Source organism: Haliotis cracherodii, unplaced genomic scaffold, assembly GCF_022045235.1.
Source record: "Haliotis cracherodii isolate W230 unplaced genomic scaffold, xgHalCrac1.p SCAF_18, whole genome shotgun sequence".
Classification (NCBI taxonomy): domain Eukaryota; kingdom Metazoa; phylum Mollusca; class Gastropoda; order Lepetellida; family Haliotidae; genus Haliotis; species Haliotis cracherodii.
In genome coordinates, this window is record NW_027266273.1 from 13,778,102 (window position 1) to 13,805,486 (window position 27,385).

Here is a 27,385-nt window from a genome sequence, read left to right on the forward strand (position 1 = left end):
GCTGGCTAATGAAACATAAACAACAATAAAATTATCAATTTCTTTTATTCATATGCCTATAGTATATCACACATTGAACAGTGTTCACATGATGGTTCCTGATGCAATATGCAATTTCATCTTATTCGTCAATAGTGTGATAACTGCTCGCGTTATAACGCGTTCATTCACAATCAAACAGCCAATTCCTTTCCACTGATTTACACACCCGAGCTCGAAATAAAGGCGACGGTCTCATCTGTTTCATACTTAGTTCTATGCATAAAGATTCAAGGTGACAAAACACTCTCCACAAGACTGTATGACAAAAGGGATGACTTCAACTTTCCAATAGTCAACTTTCCCTTTATGTCGAGAAATATTCCAGCAGCTCTAGCCTTTGGTTTTTACATTTCACAACTTTTGAGATACAATGGAGCATGCTCTTTCTACCAAGATTTCAAAGAGCGTCATACGACTCTTGTTCAGAAGTTGCTTGATCAAGGTTACAACCTTTAAGACCTCATTAAAGCTTTCAAAAGGCTTTATGGTAGACATGTGTAGGACATTTCCAAATTGGACACATCAGTGACAAAAATATATGTCCGATGCAATTCCCTATTTTGACATGTGTTTCAAGGTGAACAATGGACTTTGTGACGGGTGCCACCGGTGGGACTGGATACGCTCGCCCTTTCACGAACACCTGGTATCATCACGATTCGATAGTGATTCGTAAACATAGTTATGGATATATATTATTATTGTTGTTGCTTACAAAGGTGATCTCGATGAAACTGGATCATTTCATTGTCACAAGTGCCCTAGAGTCAATCTTTTCAATGATATGCCCATATTTGGGGTTAACATAGTTTGGTAGGTCGGTTATAAAAATAATATAAACAAAAACAGTTTCAAATGAATAGTGTTTAATTTCCTCAAATTGTTCGGTTAGTCTGGGCAGGAAGGAAAAGGGTTTCTTCAGAATTCGATATGCTCAGAGAGTTTAAGATTGATAGAGATTGAGTGCATGGAGTTGAAACTTCACTGATTTTTTTTGTTTTTTTTTGCATTTCAATTTTCTTGGAGTTGCCGGATCGTAAACCGATTGCAATTGTAGAAGAACACGCAGTCAACCACAAGTTTTGTTTTGTTTGTTTGCTTGTTGTTTAACACTGCGCTCAGCAATATTCCAGCTAAATGAAGGCGGTCTGCAAATAATCGAGTTTGGACCAGACAATCCATTGATTGACATCATGGGCATCGATCCACGCAATATGGATCAATGACATGCATCCACCATTCAGCGAACCTGACCACCCGATCCCGTTAGTCGCCTCTTACGACAAGCAGAGTCGCTTTTTACAGCAAGCGTGAGTTGCTGAAGACCTATTCAACCCCGGATCCGGATTCAAGGTAAAAATAGATCCTAAGAAGAACATACTTGTCGTAAGAGCTGTGTGATTGTTAAACGAGGTGTCTTTCTCTGCTACTCAACTCTACAAAGATGAAACCAAGTCGACAGTTATGTAAACTGCCGAACAAAAGAAAGCAAAAAAATTAAAAACGTTATCAAAATCTCACTTCGATGAAAGTCACCGAAACGCTGCAACCTTAAGGTCCAAAACACAACAATGATTCCCGTATCAAACCGTCCAACAACCAACCATTTTGTGTTTGTTCAGACACCATCAAATTTGGGTGTATACAATCTTTTGCCAGTCAGTTTACTTCGACAGCATGGATGGTTGCATATTGTTAAATTGACTTGTTCGCCTGGTCTGGATCACAGTGAACATCGTTTTACGACCTAAATATATGGGAAAGAGTTTGCTTTGTGTGTGTGTAGAATTACAATTAAATTTAATAGTGCGACTAATTGATATCTATTTCCAGCTTTATTTGTCAGGCTTTGCCTGACTTGACATATACTGAACCGCAAAAGAAATTATGGATAGATATATGAGAAACCTTTTTTGTCCAAACACTGTAAACATACTTTGAGACATATTAAAAAGATGAAACTTCGCAAAACCGATCATCAAGCTTGAAATTATAGTGTCAAATGTTCTTAAAGGGAAACACAACACTAGTCTCTGAGAAAATGGCATCACAAGTCAGTATCTCGTGTGTCCGTCATGTGCATTAATGACTGCTGTGCAACGTCGATACATGGGATGGATGAGGGGGTTGATGAAGGCCATAGGCACTTGAGCCCACACTGTGAGGAACGCCTGACGCAGTTCAGCTGCAGTTGTCGGCATTGGTAGGACTTCATTCAGACGTCTTTGAATCTCGTCCCACAGGTGCTCAATGGGATTGAAATCGGGACTGAGGGCAGGCCACTGCATGGTTCTGGTGCCATTCTGCAGAGGAAGTCTCTTGTTGCTCCCGCAGTGTTGACACGGGCGTAATCATTCTGAAACTCATGGTTGGGGCGACGTGCCAAATGAGCTCGAGGTATGGCGTGTGGTCTCAAGACTTGATCAATGTACCGAGAGGCTGTGACACCATTGCCTCTCCCTGGACCGATGTTCTGGAAGACCACAGGGCCGATTCTCTGTGCAAGACCAATTCCACCTCACACCATGATGCTCGGACCACCCCACGAGTCCCTCTCAACAACACAAGCATCCGAATAACGTTCCCCACGGCGTCGCCAGAATCTCTCTCTCTCCCTCTGCTGTTAAGCTACAGTAACGGCTCTCGTCTGCTGGTGCTCTGTTGCCCACTAAAGACGGTCGCGGCGATGACGGGGTGTCAGAATGGGTCCTCGGTGTGGCCTGTGACAGTTGAGGTGTCTACTCGTCAATCGTCGACGCACGGTATCTGCACTAATGTGGCGCTGGTGTGTCCCCATGGTCTGTCGAGCAGTTTCCGCAGCAGTAACAAAGCGTTGAAGATGCTGTCACGCAATCTGAAGATCCTGACGTCGGGTGGTGACCCTTGGTCTTCTACTGCGTGGGTGGTTATCTGTAGTGTTGGTTGTTTGGTACCGTTGCTGGAGCCTGTATATGGTCCTTACGTGGACTTGAAATTCATTGGCTACTTGCCGGGCGGTTTGTCTAGCTTGCAATCGTCCAAGGGCTTGGTGTCACTGATTCCTTGTCAATCTTGGCATGTGGTAGCAATTCAATGACGAATGAATGTTATCCGATCTTGGTGGATTTTTTAAGGGCAAGAAATGGGGGAACGCATGTGCATTTCAATTTGCGCGGAACGTGCATTGGGTTACCATGGCCTTTGCCGTGATCGGTTAGGCGATCGGTTATATTGTCATCTGCATTGTTTTTTCATCATCAAATTTAATTTTTCAAAGTAATGTTAAATTTTAGAAACCTTGAAAAAAATTACCCAGATATTTAAATGACAACTTTTCATGCAATATTACTTGGGGTGACGTTACTTTTGCGGTTAAGTATAATGAGCTGAATCAGTAGCGGTGTGACATGCGACTCTTTTGGGACTTCACTTCATTGTCTTCATCCTCTTGTTTGCGTCGATTCTTCATGAGCAGGAAACACATGTACACAATGATCAGGAGGAGTATCAGGGCGACGATGCAGACCACGATGATGGCGGGGAACATCACAGGCATCTCATGGAGGCAGCTCTTTGCAGTTGGAAAAACACTAGTATCGCCTGGAAAGAAATTCATATCGTATTTTATCCATTGGTAGAACTTCCCTAATTGCGTACTTTTGCAGAGATCTGCCCGGGTTCTGTTGGTGGAGTAGCTGAGTGGTGTGTCTCTGAAGGTTCGACTCCCTAAATTGGTATAATGTGTAAAGCCCATTCAAGGCATCATATATGGCCAGAATAATACTATAAACGGTGGAAAACCCAACTGACCTTCCTAACATCTTATGCATAGCCAGCAGTTAAAACGTTTATATTTCGTCTCACTAACCGCATCCGTGGTCTAGTGGATAGAGCATCTGCCTGGAAACAGACAATTTACGTCAGTTGATGCTTGCTGGTATCCTGCCTGTAGCTTGCCATTAAGGGGATAAAACAATTACTCGGAGTAAAAACCGTCTGTATTCATGCCACTGGTATGGTTTCTTGGTTGGCTAGCCCTATAAAGTGCGTACTAGCTTGTTTGTTTGTTTGTTTTAGGTCTTTGAAAGGCATTTAGTAGTGATACATATTAGGAAGAGAATATATGGATGTCAACTTTTTTATTATGAGGAACACAACGTTTCGGAGTATATGCTTACTCAGGTGAAGCTGATGAAGGAGTAAGCATATACTCCGACACTTTGTGTTCCTCATCATAAACAAGTTGACTTCCACATATTCTCTTCCTTGTTTGTTTGATGTTTAACGCCACACTCAGCAATATTCAAACTATAGGACAGCCTGTAAATGATCGAGTCGGGATCAGACAATCAAGTGATTGACATCATGACAATCGACCTACGCAATTTGGATACGATGACATGCATCCACCAAGTCAGCGAGCCTGACAACCCGATCCCGGTGGGTTGCTGAAGACCTATTTCACCCCGGGTGGGCACTAGTACAAGTAGACGCACGCATACATGCATGCACGTCGCTGTATGAATATAATAGTCTTGAATGAGACTTTAAGCCCCACTTCTACTTCACAAAACCTCTTTTCACTCCACATACTCGAATACTAGTATACCCATTGTTCATGTATGTGTGAAGCAACGGGATTGAATAGGTCTTCAGGAACCCAAGCATGCGTTAAAAAGGGGACTATACTATCGTAGGAGGCGACTAACGGGATCGGGTGGTCAGGCTCGCAAACTTGCTTGATACATGTCATCGTATCCCAATTGCTCATTTTGCCAATCACTGGATTGTCCGGTCCAGACTCAATTATTTACAGTCGGTCAACGTATAGCTGGAATATTGCTGAGTTAAACAACAAACAAACAAATGAAAGACACTACTCGCCTCTAATAGGTATGTCATAGAACTTTCATCTCGCAAAAGGGAACTGTATATCCGCTCTTACTGTCGAGTCAGCTCAATGTGATATATCATTAACATTGATGTAGCGTGCTCTCTCATTTCACTCGAGCATTGTACTTGTTTAGTAAATGTCATCACTTTCATGAAGCGTGAGTCATTGATGGGATTGGCACAGACTAGTCTTATATCGACTACAATTTAATGAGAAACACTATTTCCACATTGTTGTGCAGAACCTACCGTTTGTTTGCGATGCTGCCGTGATGTCATCCTCAAAGTACACTGTGGTGTTGGCTGTTGACTCAACTCTGCCGTCATTGGTTTGACGCTTCTTTCTGTTTCCCGTTACTCCACATGTTGTCTTGAAATAAATACATGCAAGAAGTACATACATACTGTTAACAGAAATGTGTCCAATTTCAGACTGAAGTTATTTAAAACTAACATACGGTAATATTTACACAGTTTTCCAGTTCATGTCTCATCAACAACAGATTGTAGACGCCGAAAACAGGTGCTTCTGAGGATTACTGGCAGATTGGTCCGTTACGTTGTATGTACACCCTTACACTGATATCTGCACTTCGCGGGAGATACATTGTGTCATCACTAAACAGGACCTAAATTACATAGGTGTATAGACATAAAGTTGAAACCGACCATTGATAAATTAAATATAAGTTAACTATTACCGTTGTACGCTACCACATGTGAGGAGGTCACTTTAGATCTTTTATGAGTGCTTCATTTAATTTCTCTACTTTCTTTGGTTTGTCCTGGTTAATCATCCGTGTTTTAGTCAGTGCAAGGCCAAATACATGGATGTAAATAAAATATGAAATGAACTTGTGTAGGCTGTAAAGGGCCCACAAAGTTTCTAAGTACTGAGAATGTATAATAGTATCAACATTTAAATCATAACAAGCAATGCTATAAGAAATGTAAAGGGTGTAAAAGGGTAAATTCCATGTTGCAAGATGTTTCGTTTAAAAACCTGAAAATAATGTTGGTATGATAATAACATGTACTTGCTACATTAGTTACAAGATGTAATATTTACTATTTTTATTTTTTATAATAGCTTGTACCTGTCAACAATAATCCTTACCATTAAAGGGCCAGTAAAGGAATTTGCAGAAAATACATAATTACGATCCCAATGTTTCAAGACTGTATCAAGAATGTATAAGTCAATCTATGCTGAACCCTAAAATAAACCATTCAAGACAGTGTACATAATCGTGTGTCAATGGTCAAAGTGTATCACCTACAACCGCATTGCCTTAATATCAAATTATGTAGTACCTTCTTCAAACGCACAAACCTCTGCGTAAGATTACCAACATATTTCAACCCATTATGACTAAGATAGGCTATTTGTCTTTGAACCGGTAACTACACGCACCAATTCACAGCCAGCTTGATCCTCGGAGAGGCAAAGTTTGTAATTCATGTCGTGCACCACGGCTGCAGGCCCTGGTCGGAAGTAACCTGGTCTGTACTGCATGCAAATCTGCGTGTCACTCACCCTGCTTGGATAGGAGTGCACGATTGACTTACCGGACTCGTCGCTGCATCTGGAATAAGAACAAATCGCGATTTCAATATTTCATTACTGTCAATTGTCAGTGGAAAAGATAACAAGATTATCTTTGATAATGATTTTGAAAATGAACGTATTTCCTCTTCTTAAGCTGATACATTCCAATTATAAAAGAACACTGTAGCTCACCAGTGCAACAAAGCGCCGATGTCATTCGTTCGCAGTGATATGTGTAACTATCATTGAAACTATGTTATATTTTCGGCAACATAAAGACTGTTAAATTATGCACATTATTTCAATAAGAAAAAGGTCTGAGTTAAAAAAACCCACTACGAACCTCATCGAATGTCACAAATTGTTTTATTAGTTGTAATTTTTGCTCTATTGAAAATAATTGTTGGTGAACACCATACGTTGATTTGAATAAATTGTAACTGTATGTTGTTTTGGAAACGTTTCTGTTTGCTGAAAACATTTACGATTAAGTCTGTTCAATTTCTCAACAATGTCTTGCCCTAAACAGTATCGTAGAACGATTGTGGCACACATCCTGCAAACAAATGCGTGCCATACGTCCCGTGTTTATTTTAGGCGAACAATTGACTTGCCTTTGTATGTGTTTGTGATGGGTGCCACCGGTGGTGCAGGATACGTTCATCTTTTCGCGAGCATCATTATGGTATCATCACAATTTGATAGTGAATCATAATGACATGCGCATGATATAGTCAGTACCATGCTGAATGTGTTTGAAGCGGTGACCTCTTTTGAGTATACGTGGATCGATTTACGTTGTTCTTACCCATCGTTTCCATACACCACTGCCTCTTTCCGCGAGGAATCCGTCTGACCATTATGGACGATTATTCTGATCAAGCCAAGATACGAGAAGCCTGCAGAGATAAATCAATAATGAATACTGCACAAGCCTTAGCACTGAGCAGGTTAATGTTGTAACCAAGCAAAGCTACACATTTCAACCACGTATATCAACTAGTACTTGTTTTGAAGTGCTTGAAAAACATTCGCGGCCCTTTACCACCATTTCCAGTGTAATAACTTTCTTCGGTTTGGTAAATATGTATATACTACACCCTCAAACTACAGAAACATGCCTTGCTTCTAGCATACATGCTTAGGATCCTAAATGTAAACCAGTTTCTCTCTAATAACATCTAATAACTGACGTGTGAGGCTACAGGAGTAAACATATTACCATACGGTAGGTGACTCTCATAGAGATGTATGGTTCATGGTTACATATATATATAAAAACACATTCCCAACGTTGTGGGTTTCAATTTTAACAATACCTGCATGTTCTGATCTACTTCATTGTAACATCATATAACAACATTGTAGCTATTACTTTGAAACGATTAATTTTCAAAAATATTTAAACCTTTACCACTGTAGATATGTCAATGTCAACAGTAACATGCATACCATAAGGATTGTGTCAACTTAATACCCAATGTTCATTGAAAACAATAACAAATGTTTTAGGACGTTATTGTTGTTGATAACATATTATTCGTTTTGTTTTCTTAGTATGCTTCTTTTCTACTTTTATATTACATAAATATTCTGTAGGTACTACATGCAAATTACAATTTGTTTTATCTTTTGGGTTACATATGTGCGCTTTATGACAGCATAGGTACTTGCATCATAAGGTAGGTATGCTACAAAGTCTTTGCGCAGTGTTAATCCTCTGGTTCAAAGTTATCGTGTTACCTTATAATGCATGTTGGGTAAAATGCATCCCCAGTGAAGTACAAAATGAAAACAAAAAGACACATGCCTCTTAACACCTCTAATATATATTGTATGCATATCCGGCGTAATGACCCCAGATGCATGTTGGTTCGATATATATATAGACACATAACTGCCTAACAAATGGTCATTTAAGTAATAGTCGCCTTGACTTCTTAGGGAAGCATAGTAGGACTACGGTGAATTTTTTGTTGTCTAAGTATCTCCTATGTAGGACTTATCATCTCCTACGTAGGACTTACTATCTCTTACGTAGGACTTAGTATGGCCTAGAATCACTATCTCCTACGTACGACGCGAAAATATCTGCGTCATAATGTCTTGCTCCAACTCGGATTCTGCCTTGTCACCTTTCAATTTGAGAAGTTTTGATGCATCCAGTGTTTGATATCCCTAATGCAGGCTTCAACTTGAGATTGGCATTCATGTGCGTTCAGGGCCGAAGTATAGCTGATTGTCTTCGTTATACCCATGAAATTCCAAACTATGTTTTCTGAACATATTTTCGATGGGAAGGATGTATACACAAAGAAAAAAGTTAAGCACACCCCTATTTCTGAACCATGACAAATGGCAAACATCATGGCATTGGATGACTGACCACAGGAGCTGGGCGATACCAATGTCATCGGATAGAACCAACATTTGACAACAAATAGAGAAGATATTGCTGAGTTTGAGACGAAGAAGGTCCCTGTCTTCGCTATGTATCGTCACAGGAGGCTTTCCGGATCTGGGACGGTCCTGTACCGGTCTGAGCATGATTCTCGACTAAACGGCTTACGACAGTGTGATGATACCCCAAATTCCGATCATTACAAGACATTCCAGCTTTATGCATGCCGATTATTTGCCTTCTGATAATTGCCTGTGTGCCATGGTAACACAATTTCATGGATAACTGTTTAAAACCGAGCTTAAGAAAGCAATTTTAACGCTTGGATATACTGCTTTTAGAGATAGTCGAGGGTAGCATGCTGCACGGGCATACCATGGCAAGTGAGCTTTCTTCACGCATGACTAATTACATCATCTCGAGAAAACATAATGCTTCCCGTAATTATATCTTTCATGACTGTTACAAATATTGGGACCAAACAATAATGAAATATATCAGGGTGTGCTTAACTCATTTTTTTGTGAATAGATGGAGAGCAGGACAGGCCATAGGACAGAACCATGGGGGGGGGGGGGGGGGGGGGGGCAAAAAATGAGAAGTTCTGTTCCTCAGACATTACACCATCAACTCGGCCGGACATGTAAGATCTGAAGCACTCTTGGCTGTGCCTGTAATTCCCAATGATGTTCCCATGTTATACCATGGTCGATGGTGTCGAACGCAGCTGACAGATCTAGCAGAACTTGAAGAGCTATCCCCTGTCTATCCATGGACCTGAGGATATCGTTCTGTACTCTTAAAAGCGCAGTTTCCTACCAAAATGTTGGTCACAAGTGACCTATACAGATGGTGAAGGTTCACCTGCCTGCGACTAATCATTGCTTGTCCAGTGAATTCTACTATATTTTCAGACATGTTAGCTATTTGCTTTTATTAAAGATCAACATTAATTGACTGAACATCATAATTAACGAAATACTTACCATCATCTGCAATGTTTAAACACAGCCTGTAGATTTGGTTAAGTGGAACAGGGTTGGATATAGCGAGACCATTACTGAGCGTGGCGGATAACTTGACTCCCAAAAAGTTAGCACTCTCCTGCTGTTTGTTGACAAATGTTCTGTAATAACAGAGCAATTCCCCTACTTGATAAGTATATATCAACACACAATCCTCACTCAAACTACACTTACATGTATCAATTATCAAAAATTCATTCGTGGTAAAATACTCACGTTGCACGTCTGCAAGGATGGCATCTGTGGATATGGTTTGCCCGGATTTGTTTACACAACAATTACCATATTACCACATTACCAATTACCACAGATACATCTAGAACGACTACTACTACTGCTACTACAAATAATGACGTATGGCTATTTTGAATAATACAAATGGCATTGCATAATCTCACCCTCCTCTCGGCGTAAAACAGTCATTCGTGGTATATTACTCACGTTGCAGTATCTGCTAGGATGGCATCTGTGGATATGGTTTGCCTTGATTCGTTGACACAACAATTGCCATATACAACTTCATCGGAGGCCACCAGCATGATAGGGTTGTACTGGATGCGGTATGGTATTGTATAACACACGTTCCCTCCCTGCAGAACATAATGATGACACATTGCTTTGTCGCGAAACTAGATGTATTACCACAATGATAGCAAACGTAATACATATACGTTGTTTCCTCATAAAAATGGTCACCATCACTTGCCCTTACTATTTCCCTGTCGTTTAGTGGGTAGTATGGCAATACATGTATGTACATGTATGTATGTCCAATAGTCTTTGACGAATATCATCAAATTATTATTATCATAAATGACGTCTTTCTAAACTAAATATTTCCTGGATTCGTGCTACGTGTGAAAGATCCATATCAAATATATAGATATCGACAAACGTAATATATTTTAAGATATACAATCAGCCAAATTTGGAGATCATGAAATAAAACTGTAATTACCAAGCATTTGAACAAAGATAAGTGCTGACGTCAAACATCCAAAGCTCTCCTCTTACCTGTGTCGTAGTGGTGTACGTTCCACAGCTGCCACTGAAGCCGACAGTGATGCACTGGCCTTGTATGTCTGAGGGGATCCTGTCCTCAGTGTCAGTGATACCCCCTACTGGATTGGCTGTGCATTCAGTGGAGGTGTAGCCAGAGACCGTGATGAGGGGCTGATACAGGTTGATGGGGTTCATGCAGATTGTCATCTTGTTGTTATCACAGGATGTGATGGTAGCTAGGTATAGGCGATATAGTCAACATGAGCAGTCACAGACATTGAGCAACAGCCTATGAAGTGTATACGTTTGAAAATGTACCCAGATAATAGCAGGTGCATTATTATCTTATGTGATACAGAAGGTCTCATGGTTATCAATATGTAAAATGTTTGGTCTAGCACAGATGCGTTATGGTTTTCATTACTCCTTTCTAATTACTTCTACAATTCAGATTTCATCAGTCTCTGATAAATTAGCCTCAGGATGCAAAATGATCCCTTTTAACAAATTTCAAAATACATTTCAGGAACATGTCTGTCTATTATGTCCATCAGTAATATTAAGAGATGAAAATGGGAAAAAGATTATTGTGACCAGAAACAAAATACTGAAGATGATAGTCCAAAAACATTTGATATTGAACTTCAAAGGCGCCGCGATTCGCTTTGCAGAGTTGCGTCCCTTGGGCACGCCAGAAACCTATGCTTGTGGGTTCGAATCCCAGGTTCGCCATGATTATGTTTCTATTTTTGTCAGCACCATACCCGTGCTCGTGGGTTTCGTGGTAAACGTCTGAGACTTGCATCACTGCAGGCTCTCATATTAAGCTGACATGCCGCCATATAACTGAAATACTGTTAAAAGCGGCGTTAAACCAATTTACTCACACTATAAATCATATACAAATAACGATAAAAAAATATGTGGTTATATTAAGGTGAACGTGTATAACAAATTAATATCAGCAAGTATGCACGATTACAGGTTCCGTAATCATTTGCTCCAATGACACCTTTCTGCCTTTCAATCTGTGGACATGACCATGGACGATGATGTGTCTCATTTCATTTAAAACGATTATAAGAATATCACAGAGAATTTAAGCTGTTACTATCTTGAGTAATATATGAACGTACTCCTCTTGCGTTCGCACTTCCCAGCATCGCCACTGTAATGTCCAGAACCACATACACATGCACCTGTTGAACCATCAGAGACGCACTGTCCGTTACTTCCACAGTCCATGCCAGAACAGCCTGCACCATTGATGTTAGCTGCAATGATCAAGCAATGAAAATATTATCTCAGCCTTAACTACAAAAGAGGCGATGAGGTGTCCAAGAGGGTTAAGCGTTCACTCGTGGCCCGGGTTCGATTCCCAACATGGGTACTATGTGTGAAGCCCATTTTTCGTGTCTCAAGAAAGCAATGGTATCATTATCGCAACCTCCTCTACTTGGGGGTGTGGATTGGTGGTGGTGGTGTGTGTGTGGGGTGGGGGTTTGGGGTTGGGGGTGTGTGGGGGTGTGTGGTGTGTGGTGGTGGTGGTGTTTCAGGCGTTCGCTCGTAAGCCCCGTTTCGATCCCACATATGGGTACCATGTGTCTAGCCAATTTGGTGTCCCACGCCGTGATGATCCTGGAATATAACTAAAAGCGACATAAAAAGCATTCTCAATCATTCAATCCTCTACATGACTATGATTAAATTAAATGATCAAATCAGCAAATCAAGATCGACAGAAAGTTAAAATGATACCCCTGTATGTAACTGTAGGTTGGATTTTGCTATAGAATTTGTTCATCAAAGATATATATCCAGGTGAAAGATTGGCACTGTTGTAGGGTAAATAACAAAACGAACAACTTCGTTGCATATAGCGACGTTTCGATGTAGATTTTAAAACCGTTATCAAGCTGGGCTGACTTCAACCAAGTAATGGTAGGTATATATACATGATATGTTGTGATAAGCAAAGGTTAACATTAACAACAACAGGTGATTGACAACAAGTAACACACATTTTATTGGATAAAGCCAGATGTTATGTAAGAATAACAAATAGCACACAGGTAATGAAGCCAGAAATACAGTAGGAATTTAAATGTTGAACAAAATGATATCGATATTAATTTGGTTGGTTGGTTTGTTGTTTCACGCCTCACTCAGCAATATTCCAGCTATATGACGTCGATCTGTAAATAATCGGGTCTGGACCAGACAATCCAGTGATTTATATCATGAGCATCGACCCACACAATTTGGATCGATGACATGCATCAACCAAGTCAGCAAGCCTGACAACCCGATCTCGTCAGTCGCCTTTTACGACAAGCATAGTCACTTTCTGCGGCAAGCATGGGTTGCTGAAGACCTATTCTACCCCGGGGTCTTCACAGGCCTGACTAGATGAACAAGCTGATTGGATACTTAGTTATAAAGAGTCAGTTGCTTGAATTAGATCATCGAAAACACATTCCTAAAAGACTATATATAATCCCTGTATGGTAACACATTACGTGTCCGCATGGTATGACGACAATCGTACATTTTGTTCTGATGCTACAAACTTACATTGAATAATACCACAGTCATATCCTGTTCTACCAGTAGCGGAGGAACAGTCACAAGTCGGACTGCTGGGCGGACAGACGCCGGCTTTGCAGGAAACACCGTACCGGTTACAGTCGAATAGAACCGCAGCTGGAACATGGAACAGCAACAATTCCTACACATATCCAAATTAGCGGCCGCAATTATCGGGGGAGCTGGTTAAAACATAATTTGGTCTCAGGTTTTATACCCACAATATTTATAAAAAAAATAATATATGTTTGGCACATCCTTCACATGTCTTTGAACAGTGACCGAAAAACGACATAAATTGTGTTTCTAACCCCAAACCACACAGCCTCAAAACCCTAAACCACCAAATCCTCACTGAGGGTATTACATGGTCGGTGCCTTACACAAAACGATTCTTTATTATTATTGTTCGATGAGAATATACGCATGTCTTAATGTTTAGATCCGAACACGCTTAAGATATAAACTTTTCGAAAAAAGAATGTGGAAAATATTTGATGGGCATTCTAGAAGTTGGTGAGTAAAAAAGAAAACGAACAACTTCATGGATAACAACTGGTTCCAGAAAATGGTGTATACTATATGCTCGAAATGAGAAATATCACAATATATTACTAACCGTCGTCGTCGTTTATGCATCCCTTAATGGTGATGTCATCGTAGCCCGAAGCACTGATTGTCACTGAGAACACTTCCCGTGATTCGACAACCTGGGGTATAACACATATACAACTTCCCGGACATTTGCTGGCATAGGTGAGTGAGTGAGTGAGTGAGTGAGTGAGTGAGTGAGTGAGTGAGTGAGTGAGTGAGTGAGTGAGTGAGTGAGTGAGTGAGTGAGTGAGTGAGTGAGTGAGTGAGTGAGTGAGTGAGTGAGTGGGGTTTAACGCCGCTTTTTATAGTATTCCAGTTATATCACGGAGTGTCAGCTTAATGCTGGGGGAAAGCCCATAGTGATGCAGGTCTCAGACGTTTAACCCTTTGGTGAAACCCATGAGCACGGGTATGGTGCTGACAAACCTAGAAACATAATCGGGACGAACCGGGATTCGAACCCACAATTATAGGTTTCTTGCGTGCTCAAGGGACGCAACACTACACAGGGAATCGCGGCGCCTTAGGCGACTGGGCCACCTGGCATCGGAGACACACACAACACTGGGAGACTTGTACCCTCTCAGGCTAGTATAAATGTACACCTGCCCTTCACTCATCCAGGGTATTATAGACCATACATGTACATCTATCCTTCTCTCATACAGGGTAATATAAACCATACATGTACATCTGCCCTTCTCTCATCCAGGGTAATATAAAGCCTACATGTACATCCTACTCTCTCTCTTCCAGGGTAATATAAATCTTACATGTACACTCGTCCCTCTCTCATCCAGGGTAATATAAATCCTACATGTACATCTGACTCTGTCTCATCTCGGGTAATATAAACCCTACATGTACACCTGTCCCTCTCTCATCCAAGGTAATATAAACCTTACATGTACACCCGTCCCTCTCTCATCCAAGGTAATATAAACCTTACATGTACACCCGTCCCTCTCTCATCCACGGTAATATTAACCCAACATGTAGATCTGTCTCTCTCTAACCCTACATGTACACCTGTCCCTCTCTCATCCAAGGTAATATACACCCTACATGTACACCTGTCCCTCTCTCATCCAAGGTAATATACACCCTACATGTACACCGTCCCTCTTTCAACCAAGGTAATACAAACCCAACATGTACAGCCGTCCCTCTCTCATCTAGGGTAATATAAACCCTACATGTACACCCGTCAGACTCTCATCCAGCGTAGTATCAATCCTACATGTACATCCGTCCCTCTCTCATCCAGGGTAATATACACCCTACATGTACACGTGTTCCTCCCTCAACCAGGGTAAAATGAACCCTACATGTACACCCGTCCCTCTCTCATCTAGCTTAATATACAGCCTACATGTACACGTGTTCCTCCCTCAACCAGGGTAAAATACACCCAACATGTACACCGTCCCTCTCTCAACTAGGGTAATATAAACCCTATATGTACACTCGCCCCTCTCTCATCCAGGGTAATATAAACACTACATGTAGATCTGACTCTCTCACATACAGAGTAATATAAACCCTATATGTCCATCCGTCCGACTCCCATCCAGCGTAGTATCAATTCTATATGTACACCGTCCCTCTCTCATCCAGGGTAATATACACCCTACATGTACACGTGTTCCGTCCTCAACCAGGGTAAAATAAACCATACATGTACACCTGTCCGACTCTCATCCAGGGTAATATACACCCTACATGTACACGTGTTCCTCCCTGAACCAGGGTAAAATAAACCCTAAATGTACACCCGTCCGATTCTCATCAAGCGTATTATCAACCCTACATCTACACCCGTCCGATTCTCATCAAGGGTAATATAAACCCAACATGTAGATCTGTCTCTCTCTCTCACCCTACATGTACACCTGTCCCTCTCTCATCCAGGGTAATATACACCCGAAATGTACACGTGTTCCTCCCTCAGCCAGGGTAAAATAAACCCTACATGTACACTGTCCTTCTTTCAACAAGGTTAATATAAACCCTACATGTACACCCGCCCCTCTCTCATCCAGGGTAATATAAACCCTACATGTACACCCGTCCCTCTCTCATCCAGGGTAATATAAACCCAACATGTAGATCTGACTCTCTGTAACCCTACATGTACACGTGTTTCTCCCTCAGCCAGGGCAATATAAACCCTACATGTACACATGTCCCTCTCTCATTCAAGGTAATATACACCCTACATTCCATCACACGGGATAGCTATTTCAGTGCAATATCAATTATGGATCTAATTAATAATGTTCCGTCTGATTAAATAATCATCTTTTTTAAAGAAATTGAACTGCTAGATAAATTTTGAATATGTGTACATAGTCATCATTTTACTGTATCAGTAGTGTTTAACTTGTAACTGAGAATGTTAGTGGCTGTATCCTCAAAGGGGGTTGAAGTACTGTAAAAGTATTGTACCCCTGAGAGGGTATGTAAGACCACATCATTCGAAGTAAGTTCATTCCTACTACCGTTTTTAGTCGTAGTATGCGTGTTTGTTTTAACTTTCGCTAAACTTGATGATAATCGCCAGCAGCTACGGGATGGTGTAAATCCTGCTGTGGAGGTAGCAGAGGTACTGTCTCCAAGGTTCCTAGTATGGTGGCCTAACTTTGGTTGCTGGCGATCCCTAGCCCCTTTTTTATAATGTAATGTTATCCGTGATATCTTTTTATGGTTCCATACTTGTTTTAAAATATACATCTGTGATAATCTAGTTATTTTACTGCTCTTTGCCGACAGGTTTTATAATCAAATTGTTTGTATTACTGTCTAACTTGAATTAGTCACGATATGCCTGAAGTTTTGCCGATGTGACTGTTCACTCACTAACTATAAACCCTACATGAACACTTGTACTTCCCTCATCCAGGGTTAAAAATAACCCTTAATGTATATCTGACCCTCTCTCATCCAGGGTAATATAAACCCTACATGTACACCCCTCTCTCTCTCTCTCTCTCCACTCTTACCAGATCGTCGATGATAGGCACTTCCAGATAAGCATTTCTCTTTCGACGTCCAAAGGTGAGCGTTGTGACATTGTTGGCGTAGTCAGTGGTCGAATATGCGTCGCCATTAGTATAGGCTACTGCTGCAGTCATTCTCGACTTATCCGATGATGGTCTCCTGATTCGGATGACTAGTAGCCCCAAGCTCTCGGTGACACATGTTCTCGCATTTGCGCTGAAAACCAATGACGGCGGTGCGGTGACCTCTGCAGTCGGTTGGTTTAAAGTTGTAGGCGATTCATGAGGGCAAGAATAGGGATAGACACCATAAGTTATACTTAAGAACAATACCATTTCTATAATCAAAAGAACTCTAAAACAGTCAAGTGTACAATTCAAACGTATCATAAGCATGTGGTTATGAATCACAATCAAATAGTGATGATGCCAGGTTTAAAATATTTCCATTCGAAACACAAACCTTGTACACCGACGTTACTTGTCATTTTATTAAAATGGTAGGGAACCTGGACATCTATAGATTGTAAATGTAATATCTGTAATTTGTTCAACCGCACTTACTCTCATATATCATGTGCTACAGACAATGGGAATATTTTGGAGAAAAAAAGTTAAATGTGACTCATAAGAAATCTGTGCTGGAAGCAGAATCCATTGGACGATTCCGACTATATCATGAGAATTAGGTTTAAACGGTGAAACCGCCTCATCTGTTTGATATTTAGATCTGTGCATAAATAATTATTTAAAGTAACAAATAACTCTCAACAATACTGTATGGCAGAGGCATATAAAGGGGCAACTCAACTTTCATATATATATATATATATATATATATATATATATATATATATATATATACTTTCCCTTTATGTCAAGCAATATTTCAGGACCTCCAGGCTTTGATGCCTACATTTCACAACTTTGAGGTACAATCAAGTATGCTGTTTCAACGAGGATTTCGCAAAGCGTCTTACGACTTGCTCAAACGTCGACTGGCCAGGGTTACAACATCAATGGCCTTGTATTAGAAAGGCTATCAACACGTTTTATGATTTGTTTGTTTGTTTGTTGTGTAACGCCGCACTCAGCAATATTCCAGCTATATGACGCCGGTCTGTAAATAATCGAGTCTGGACTAGACAATCCAGTGATTGACATCATGCGCATCGATCCACGCAATTGGGATACGATGGCATGCATCAACCATGTCAGCGAGCCTGACCACCCGATCCCGTTAGTCGCCTCTTAAGACAAGCATAGTTCCCTTTTAATCATACACTGGTTTCTCATGATTGTGGAAAGGGTTTTGTCACTGTTTTTAATAGAAAACTATTATGAGTGCAATTCGAGATTGACATTTAAACAGTAAACCATGATATCTGTGGGGTAATCTACTAGTTCAATTCCTGTGTGAATACATTTATTATTTATCAGTTATTAAAGAAGAGACGGAACATTGGTGAGTCCATCATTCCCATACACATTAAACTACGAGTGTTTATAACGACCTGACCGATGTAACGAACTTATCCTGGCCATTTGTTGTATATATGATGTATATAACGTACTACGGTTATTACGAACTTTAGAACTATCGGTATAGATCCTTATACCGTTGTCAAGCAAGACTGAATGATGGATATGGTAAAGAATTTATATAGTAGGTGGAGGAATAACAGTAGAGGATTAACAGTAACAGTAACAGTTGTTATCCATAATATTGTGCCTACCCTGTCATCTGTCAACTTCTAAGTAATGCCTATCAAATAATTTAAAAGAACAACGCAAACGTTCACTGTTTGGAAGTGATTCGTGAAAACATTCTCATGATATATGTGTTAAAAGGACACTTCATTTGTCCCCCGCCGTGATGTAGTTAAATATAGCTTAATGCGATGTGAACACGTATTCACTTATATCAATATAGAATTAACACTGCATCTGTATCAGGCTAATAGACCAATCTATCAACTAGTGTCGTTGCCCTACCTGCTTGCACAACAGCATGACACAACAGCAGTACAGCCCCAATGTTGTAGATGGTGTTTAAGCACATTTCCCCAGGCGTGTCTGACAAAATAAGAAACATCATTTACATGATATCTGAAACATATTGAATACATCAAAATACTACCACTACAGTAAGTTCAAATGTCACGGTTTTCTGACGTCCGTAGTCCAAACCAAGGGAGCAGACTACTGGCTTGCACACACTTCTTCAATGTGGTCAATTTTGTTGGTTTTGCACACGTCTAAATCAGATTTTTGGTTTGGTTTGTTGTTTAACGCCGCACTCTGCAGCTTTTCCAGCTATATGACGGCGGTCTGTAAACAATTGAGTCTGGACCAAACAATCCAGTGATTAATATAATGAGCATCAACCTACGCAATTGGGATTGATGACATGCATCAACCAGGTCAGCGAGCCTGACCACCCGATCCCGTTTGTCGCCTTTTACGGCAAGCATGGGTTGCTGAAGACCTATTCTCCCCCGGAATCTTCACGGGTTCTTAATCAGATAGAAGGAAATAGGCTCATAATGATGAAGGGTTTGTTGGCTGGTTGGTTGGTTAAACGCCGCACTCAGCAATATTCGAGCTTTTTAACGCCGGTCTGTGAATAATCGAGTCTAGACAAGACGATCCTGTGATTGACATCATGGGCATCGATTCACGCAATTGGGATACGATGACATACATCAACCAAGTCAGCGAGCCTAACTACCCAATCCCTTTTCTCGCCTTTTACGGCAAGCATGGATTGCTGAAGACCTATTTCTATCCCGGATCTTCACGGGTCTACAGTTTTTAATTTGTCACGTCCCGGGGCGCATGGTAGGGTACTGAGACTTATTTTGCTCAAATTTAATATGAACGGGCTCAATCCCATGTTGGGTGCCAATGTAGCGGCCATAAAATTTCCGAGTCCCAGGATGGGATTTGAACCGCGGACCTTCTGATCCGAGGTCGAACGCCTTGTCCACATGACCAAATTTTACCCCGTCAGCAAGCTGTCAAAGTAAGGATGTCAGCTCTGGGATGACTCCATGCCCAGCTTCAACTACATGCCGTTACATAGCCACATTGGCCACAGTGTTTAGCTGGCATAGTTTATGCTTAATTTCTTAAATATAATGACAAATCCAGACAATAGACTATATTAATAATTCTATGTACTCTTCGAGATCGTCCGGTATGTTACGGTTTGATCTAGGCCAAACAATAAAGAGTGTAATGAAGTATACTGATGCATTAAAGGCAGTGTGCGTGTCTGTATTTGAAAGAAGTGATCGTTCGATTGTTGAGTTGAACTTTAGCAGCATTCGCGCGGGAACAAAACTACTACTTGATAATTGACATCAATGCAAACACTTCGTACCTGACACTCCTGTATGATTTCACATGTGTGCCTAAACAGGTGCAGAGGAGAAAAGTGGGTAGAATAGTGATGAGATTTCATAGGATATGCGTAGTTTTTTACCAACTCAGCCCTTGCTCTGAGTCAAAATGAAAATTCTCACGTGTTTCCTAAACCACTGAAAAATAATACTCAAGTCCTGAAGACTATGGAAACCAAGTCAACCGTAGTTCGAGACAATAGGTGGATGGATGATTTAGCTCTACTGGATGGCACAGAATGATATTGCTTCTCATGGACATATTTTGGGGGCCGTGTGGGAGTTTTGTCTTTGAGAGATTTAGTAATTTTCATCTTGAAATGAGGTATATTGTAGAATATTCGAATGGTTTGCCATTTATGTGATAATTCAAAGGCATGGAGAATCCTAGAATGTACTGTTGTTTTAAGCACTTGTGCCAGTAAATACGGCAGAGCCGTAGTGTTAGTTGTTACCAGTAAATCTGGTAGTGCTATGTTCAATTCAACATTAAGTCTAGCCTGTCAAGTGTAAATCTACAGGTAATTGAAATCACAATCGTGTTATATCATTCCCAAATTGAAACGCTGAGGTGACCTCCGAAATCCATTACTAAATTGTGAAACCAGTGAGGTGACGTGAAACGGGGTTTGGTTGGTTGGTTATTTAACGCCGCACTCAGCAATATTCCAGCTATATGACGGCGGTCTGTAAATAATCGAGTCTGGCCCAGACAATCCAGTGATTGAATCAACCAAATCAGCGAGCCTGACCACCCGATCCCATTAGTCGACTTTTACCACAAGCATAGTCGCCTTTTACGGCAAGCATGGGTTGCTGAAGACCTATTCTAGCCCGGAATCTTCACGGGTCTTGTACAGTGTGTAATCAGTTTGATAATGTAGCTCATTTATTATTGCATAGCCAAAAGTATGTTAATCAGCGTAAGGCAATGGTGGAGTCTCTAACAGTTCTCAATATTGACTTCTCATTGTCTGGTATTTTATCTTCTGGGAATATTGTTCACCTTCACCGCTTATATTAGAGAGTGTGGCAGTTTTGATACTTTATAAAATATCCAGGTACTTGGCAAACATTTAATAAGGGCAAGGTGTAAATGGGCCTAGTTGCCCGAACACCTATAAAACTTTTTAATGATCAATCATCAACCCGTATCACGTCCGCATGGGCAAGTACATCTTCCCGAGGCAGTGGAGGTAACTGACTGTAAAAGTAGTTTCCACCAATGCCTAGGAAAGATAGTGCAAGCAGATAAGATAACAGTCACGTCGAAATATTCACCTGAAAAAACACGTGAATATATGGTACAAGTCAAAATAGGGAATTGCGTCGGACATAATTTCAATCACGGATGCGTCAAATTTCGAAATGTCCCCAACATGTCTACCGCAAAACATTCTGAAAGCTTTACTGAGGAACTTGAATGTTGTAACCTTGATCAAACAAGTTCTGAGCAAGATTTTTTGAAATCTTGGAAGAAAGAGCATGCTCGATTGTATCTCAAAAGTTGTGAAATGTAAACACTAAAGGCTGGAGCTGCTGGAATATTGCTCGACATGAAGGGAAAGTGGACTATTGGAAAGTTGAAGTCATTTATCTTGTCATACAGTGTTGAGGGGAGTGTTCAAAAGAATTTCTGTTAATATTTGTCATTTTGATCCTATTTTATCTGTCTTAGTTACCTATCACGTATGTTTTAGTTGGCGTAGAGGTTAATCTATTAAGTAGTGCCAAAACAAAATTTGGTGAAGGAATTGCTGATATAATCAGATGCAAAGAATTCCCCAAATGCAGTTCACAAATCCAACCTAAAGGTCGACGTTTTCTCTCTTTAGTATTGGTGTCATGGGGTACATATCTATGCCTGTTTCGAAAGTTTCGCCCAAATTGACAGATATATTGGACATAACACCATAACTGTTATTCTGCGCAGTGAGTTTTGTTATCGACCAAGAAAATTCGTCTCGCACTTATATAAGGTACAGTCAGCCTTTGAGAAACCCCTCAAACCGTTTTGTCGGTTCCGGGAGTGAATAAGTGCAAACGTGTCAAAAGGGGGTCACAGCGAAGCTATCTATACATGGAGGGTAAGTAAACAATTAAACGAGACTTACCTGTAAGTTGAAGTTTGATTGGGGTTCTGCTACGTTACGAGAATGCTGGAGGTTTACATGAGATTGCGCAGTGCGATCGTGCGGCAGGATTCAATGTATGCTTGTGACACCAAGTGCCACTACAGGTACGAGGGAGGGATGAGGAGGGCATGTAAACCTCCAGCATTCCAGTGACGTAGCAGAACCCCAATCAAACTTCAACTTACAGGTAAGTCTCGTTTAATTGTTTAATTCTGCTATGTCACTAATGCTCCGGTTCCCGTGACAAGTTCAGTATATATATATTTTTTAGTTCCAGCAAATTCAACAAGATTTGCACAAACTTGGGAAACATGTATGCATAAGCATTACAACCCAACGAAAGTTCAAAACTGGTATTCAAGCCAACATGGCACAAACTCACTAAACATGATAAACATACATTCCACTAACTATAAAACTGCTAATCACAACCAGCAGGTTGCTTGCACATAACTCCAAACAGTAGTAATTCTATTCACCCGCAGATGTCGACACAACAGCTTAATTTCAAATAAAACTTTGCATAATTAGCTAAATTGTAAATATGTGAACTTATTAGGCTGAAATAATGCCGATGCGACGTTACATTTTAACTCACTCACTCACTTGTACTGCGCCATAAATATGCGTACATAGAGAGATATACTGCTGGGTCCACCAAATCCCTGCATCAAAGATTAACCATAATCCTTAACACTTTGACGGAAAGACTTTCTATATATTCACGGAAAGTATTTGAGGCAAGAGGAATTAATACCATGTACAATAGAGCATTTCTAAAACAACCCCACCCCCCAAAAAAACCAAAACAAAAACACACCAAAAAAAACACCAAACAAACAAAACAAAAAAACAAAAAACAAGTTCAATTCTATCAAAACATTTCATTTTTCAAATTTGTACACAAATATCCCACATGATAGACTAAAGGGAAAATTTCATTCCTTCACCCATGAGATATGTTACTAAATGTGATGTGCATAGAATTAGTTCTTTTTTGTAAGTTACGTGAGTGTTGGGTGCAACCCGGTGTAATCACTGATTTCAGCGACCCACTCGAATAATCTTAACCACCATTTTGCCTTTTACATCCACTGGAATTTGTATCGGCGGATAATCATGAGTAGTTATTCCCTGGCGCTGACGTTTTATGTTTACATATCTATCTTCTGAGGTTCAATTACATCTGAATTTCACTGAGAAAACAGTATGTGAAATGTTGGGGTGAGATACTTGCTTTTTTCTGCATATGAATCGGAATTATGGCTGGATTGGAAAAGTCAAAACAAGGTAATTTAGCCAAGACGTTTATCTCAGCATTCAGGTATATCGATGTCCTGATAACCATCAAATCGGAAATTCCCTCCAACTGATTTACCAATCTGAACTGGAAATAATCATTCAAGGTCTCTGTAAAGCGTTCACAAATTTTTATGATGGATATGTGGTATCGTGTGTTTTCAAGTGACAAATTGACTCGCCTTTGCATGTGTCTGTGACAGGATATGCTCATATGTTTGCAATTGATATATATCAATTTATATATATATCCCCCTGTGGGGAATCCGGATTAGAACAGGTCCCAAGGAAGCAACATCACCTTGTCGAAAGAGGTAACTTCAGAATCTCTCAGTCAGGCTCGGTAACTTCAGAGTGTCATCGTACCTGACGGTGTGAATCATTGCTCACAATTTCGATTACTGGATTGTTTTATCCAGTCCCGAATATTTACAGGACATGGTCATGTAGCGGGAGTATTGCTGAGCTAGGCGATAAACAACAAATGAACAAATAAACATAAGATAAATATCGAGACTATTCGACATAAGTAAACTTGCGATACGGAAAGTGTACATGGACATTCATGGTGATTTTAGGTGTCGACTTACCCGGTTCTGACCAACAGGACCTCCAGCTGGTTTATGTCACTCACTAAACTAGGAACATGCAGACTGCTGCAGAGAAAAAGGGGGACTGATCGTCGGATGTAGCAGCGTGCATATTATTCTCTCTCTTTTCGAGTGAAATGCGCAGTGTCATCTCGATACGCATCAGCGCTCTACTGGAACGGGACAACTTCAAGAGAGATGTTCACATGAATGAAGCTAACAAAAGAGTAATTATTTGATGTAGACAGAGGAAATAAAATGAACACTGTATTCATTGAGTGCATGACCAGTCATGCCAGTCCGTTCTGTAAAGGCTAAAGCAGCGCTCGACAAATCTGTGACACCATATGTGATACCTCACAGTGATTACAAACCTGTCTTTTTTTACATCAGCGACCTCATTAACAAGAAGTGGGACACTCCTGTAGATATAAAATAAATAACATGCTATTAAACCAACAATCGGTTACACCTACTTGGGTTGTCAGTCCAGATTTGTAGAGGTCATTTGATGCAAAGATGTCGTATTGGCCATTGCAGGCCAACTGATATTTTTAGTGGCTGTATCTGCAAAGGGGGTTGAAGTATCGTAAAACAATTGTCCCCATGAGAGGGTACGTAAGACCCATGTCATTCGAAGTATTTGTCATATGGGGTCGCGGGTTGGTTGGTTGGTTGGTTGTTTAACGCCGCATTACACAGGTGCTGTTCAGCCTATAAACAAATAAGCATATAAAAATGCTGCTGTGCATGTACATGTATGGTGCCTTGAAGTATTGCCTCGCGTATACAGGTTGTTCAATATGTCGGAATGGTAGGGTAGCCTTGTGGGTAAAGGGTTCGCTCGTCATTCACTCACTCATCACATGTTGGAGCGCAAACTCAGTCGTCAATAAGGCGCTGCAGTATATCAGTGTTATATTACCTCGTGTTTCAACAGTTACTGACAGTTCCAGCAACGCAACATCCATACAATGCCATTGTGGGGAATGAGCCCAGTCTTTCCCCCATTGACTGGGGAGACATGATAGGGAGATGTGTGCGTCAACGTCATAGGCCGCCGACCACGTTGTCTGAACTTAGCCAGGCGCTACCAGAGGAGTGGGACCGACTTCCTCAAATCGCTGTTGGGAGACTCAATATGCCTCGTCGAGTGAATGAATGGTTGACTAATCGTGGCGGTATTACGTACTACTGATCCAATAACGTCACCTTTCAAATTTCCTATCTTACCCCTATCAGGGGCACGGGTGGCCCAGTCGTCTAAGGCGCCGCGATTCGGTGTGCAGAGTTGCGCACTTGGGCACGCCAGAAACCTATGATTATGGGTTCGAATCCCGGTTCGCCCATTACAGAGCAACGTGGCTATACGTGACAGCGATTCGACATGGTATTGAGCACAATGACAGGGTTAACCCAAGCGAAATGATTCTGTAGAAATAAGACTCACATTTAAAACTGAGATGAGTGAACATATGTAGGTTACTTGAGATGAGCTTTGGTTGGTTGGTTGGTTACATTTGTTGTTTAACGCCGCACTATGCTGTTTCAACGAGGATTTCGCAAAGCGTCTTACGACTTGCTCAAACGTCGATTGGTCAGGGTTACAACATCAATGGCCTTATATTAGTAAGGCTATCAACACGTTTTATGATTTGTTTGTTTGTTTGTTGTTTAACGCCGCACTCAGCAATATTACAGCTATGTGACTGCGGCCTGTATATAATCGAGTCTGGATCAGACAATCCAGTGATTAATATCATTATCAGCGATCCACGCAATTGGGATACGATGACATACACCAACCAAGTCAGCGAGCCTGACCCCCCGATCCCGTTAGTCGCCTTTTACAACAAGCATAGTCACCTTTAACGGCAAACATGGGTTTCTGAAAACCTATTCTACCTCGGAATCTTCACGGGTCTGTAGCCTTGATACTTGGCTCATTGGCAATATAGAGAGTACTCAAAATGTACATTTTTGTTTATTTCTCTTAAAATGATATCTGCTGTAATGACTATTTGTCAAATATAGTCTTTCGTTTGAGACAAGTAGATTCAATCATTTACATTTGTAAATTACATATAGTAAATTACTTCAAATACTGTTGCGCAGCTGCAAATATGATATTGAGGATAAACGTATCTAGAGAATATACTTTTTAATATTTGAAATAAGATAACTTTATTTATTGTACTAAATGTTAGTCTATGGATAAACTTCCTCTAATAATTCATTATCACACAGTGGCCTCATATAAACTGTTTTCATGAAGTAACTTCATATCTTATTTATTTACACGAAACGTCGCTCCCTTAATATATCGAGACCGGTCTGTAGACAAGTGTTCTTAGCAAATATTTGTTCAAATGTTCTTCTAAATACAAGTTATATCTTCGCATGCATTTGCTAGTCTAAAACTGAAAGTCACAACTATCCAACTATCCAATATATAAAACGTGTCAACAGGGCCAACTATTTGAATAGGATATGCTCCACGGAACTTAATAATGCCAGCTGTAATGTTATTTTTCGTTTTAAAGTGTTTACACGGCAGGCTGCTCTTCAGAATGTAAGATACATACATCCCAAGAAGCGTTATGCTTCAGGTAACGTGGTCTTTAACAACAAAACTCCCTTTTGTGTTCAGTGGGTACACGTAGGCGTGTTCTCAAAGTTCTGGTCACTTACCTCCAATGATAACAAAATTATCTATACTCAGCCTTTAGTTTGTATGTATTTGCTGTTTTCATAGACAATGTCTTCCCTCCAGTAGATAGAGGCAATTTACCTGCAATGAGATGGCCTGGAATTACACAGGTGCTGTTCAGCCTATAAACAAATAAGCATATAACAAGTATTTGTCACAAAGTGACGAAATGTCCCC

The 27,385-nt window shown here is 40.6% G+C and overlaps 1 protein-coding gene across 2 annotated transcripts; it reads right to left on the bottom strand.

Moving 5' to 3' along the window:
• Window positions 1–507: 507 nt before the first annotated feature.
• On the bottom strand, window positions 508–24,589 carry LOC139465290 (uncharacterized). 2 transcript variants are annotated; one of them, XM_071246968.1, is made up of 13 exons: window positions 24,499–24,589; window positions 19,066–19,146; window positions 17,074–17,318; window positions 14,097–14,187; window positions 13,466–13,594; window positions 12,028–12,165; window positions 10,904–11,127; window positions 10,331–10,479; window positions 9,851–9,990; window positions 7,272–7,362; window positions 6,329–6,500; window positions 5,164–5,284; window positions 508–3,621 (listed from the first exon to the last, which is right to left on the bottom strand). In XM_071246968.1, the coding sequence occupies exons 2-13, from the start codon at window positions 19,130–19,132 to the stop codon at window positions 3,413–3,415; spliced, it is 1,776 nt and encodes a 591-aa protein (XP_071103069.1). In that variant the 5' UTR covers window positions 19,133–19,146; window positions 24,499–24,589; the 3' UTR covers window positions 508–3,412. The 2 variants fall into 2 exon arrangements, with proteins under 2 accessions (XP_071103069.1, XP_071103070.1); XM_071246969.1 differs by lacking the exons at window positions 14,097–14,187; window positions 17,074–17,318.
• Between the last annotated feature and the right edge of the window lie 2,796 nt (window positions 24,590–27,385).

What these genes read in the sequence shown, in the direction of transcription:
- LOC139465290 (XM_071246968.1), bottom strand. Translation starts at nt 19,132, where the DNA reads ATGTGCTTAAACACCATCTACAACATTGGGGCTGTACTGCTGTTGTGT. An exon ending in ATGCATAAACGACGACGACG is followed by an intron (nt 13,595 to 14,096) that starts GTTAGTAATATA and finishes TCCATGTTCCAG; the next exon opens with CTGCGGTTCTATTCGACTGT. An exon ending in ATCCTAGCAGATACTGCAAC is followed by an intron (nt 9,991 to 10,330) that starts GTGAGTAATATA and finishes CTGTTATTACAG; the next exon opens with AACATTTGTCAACAAACAGC.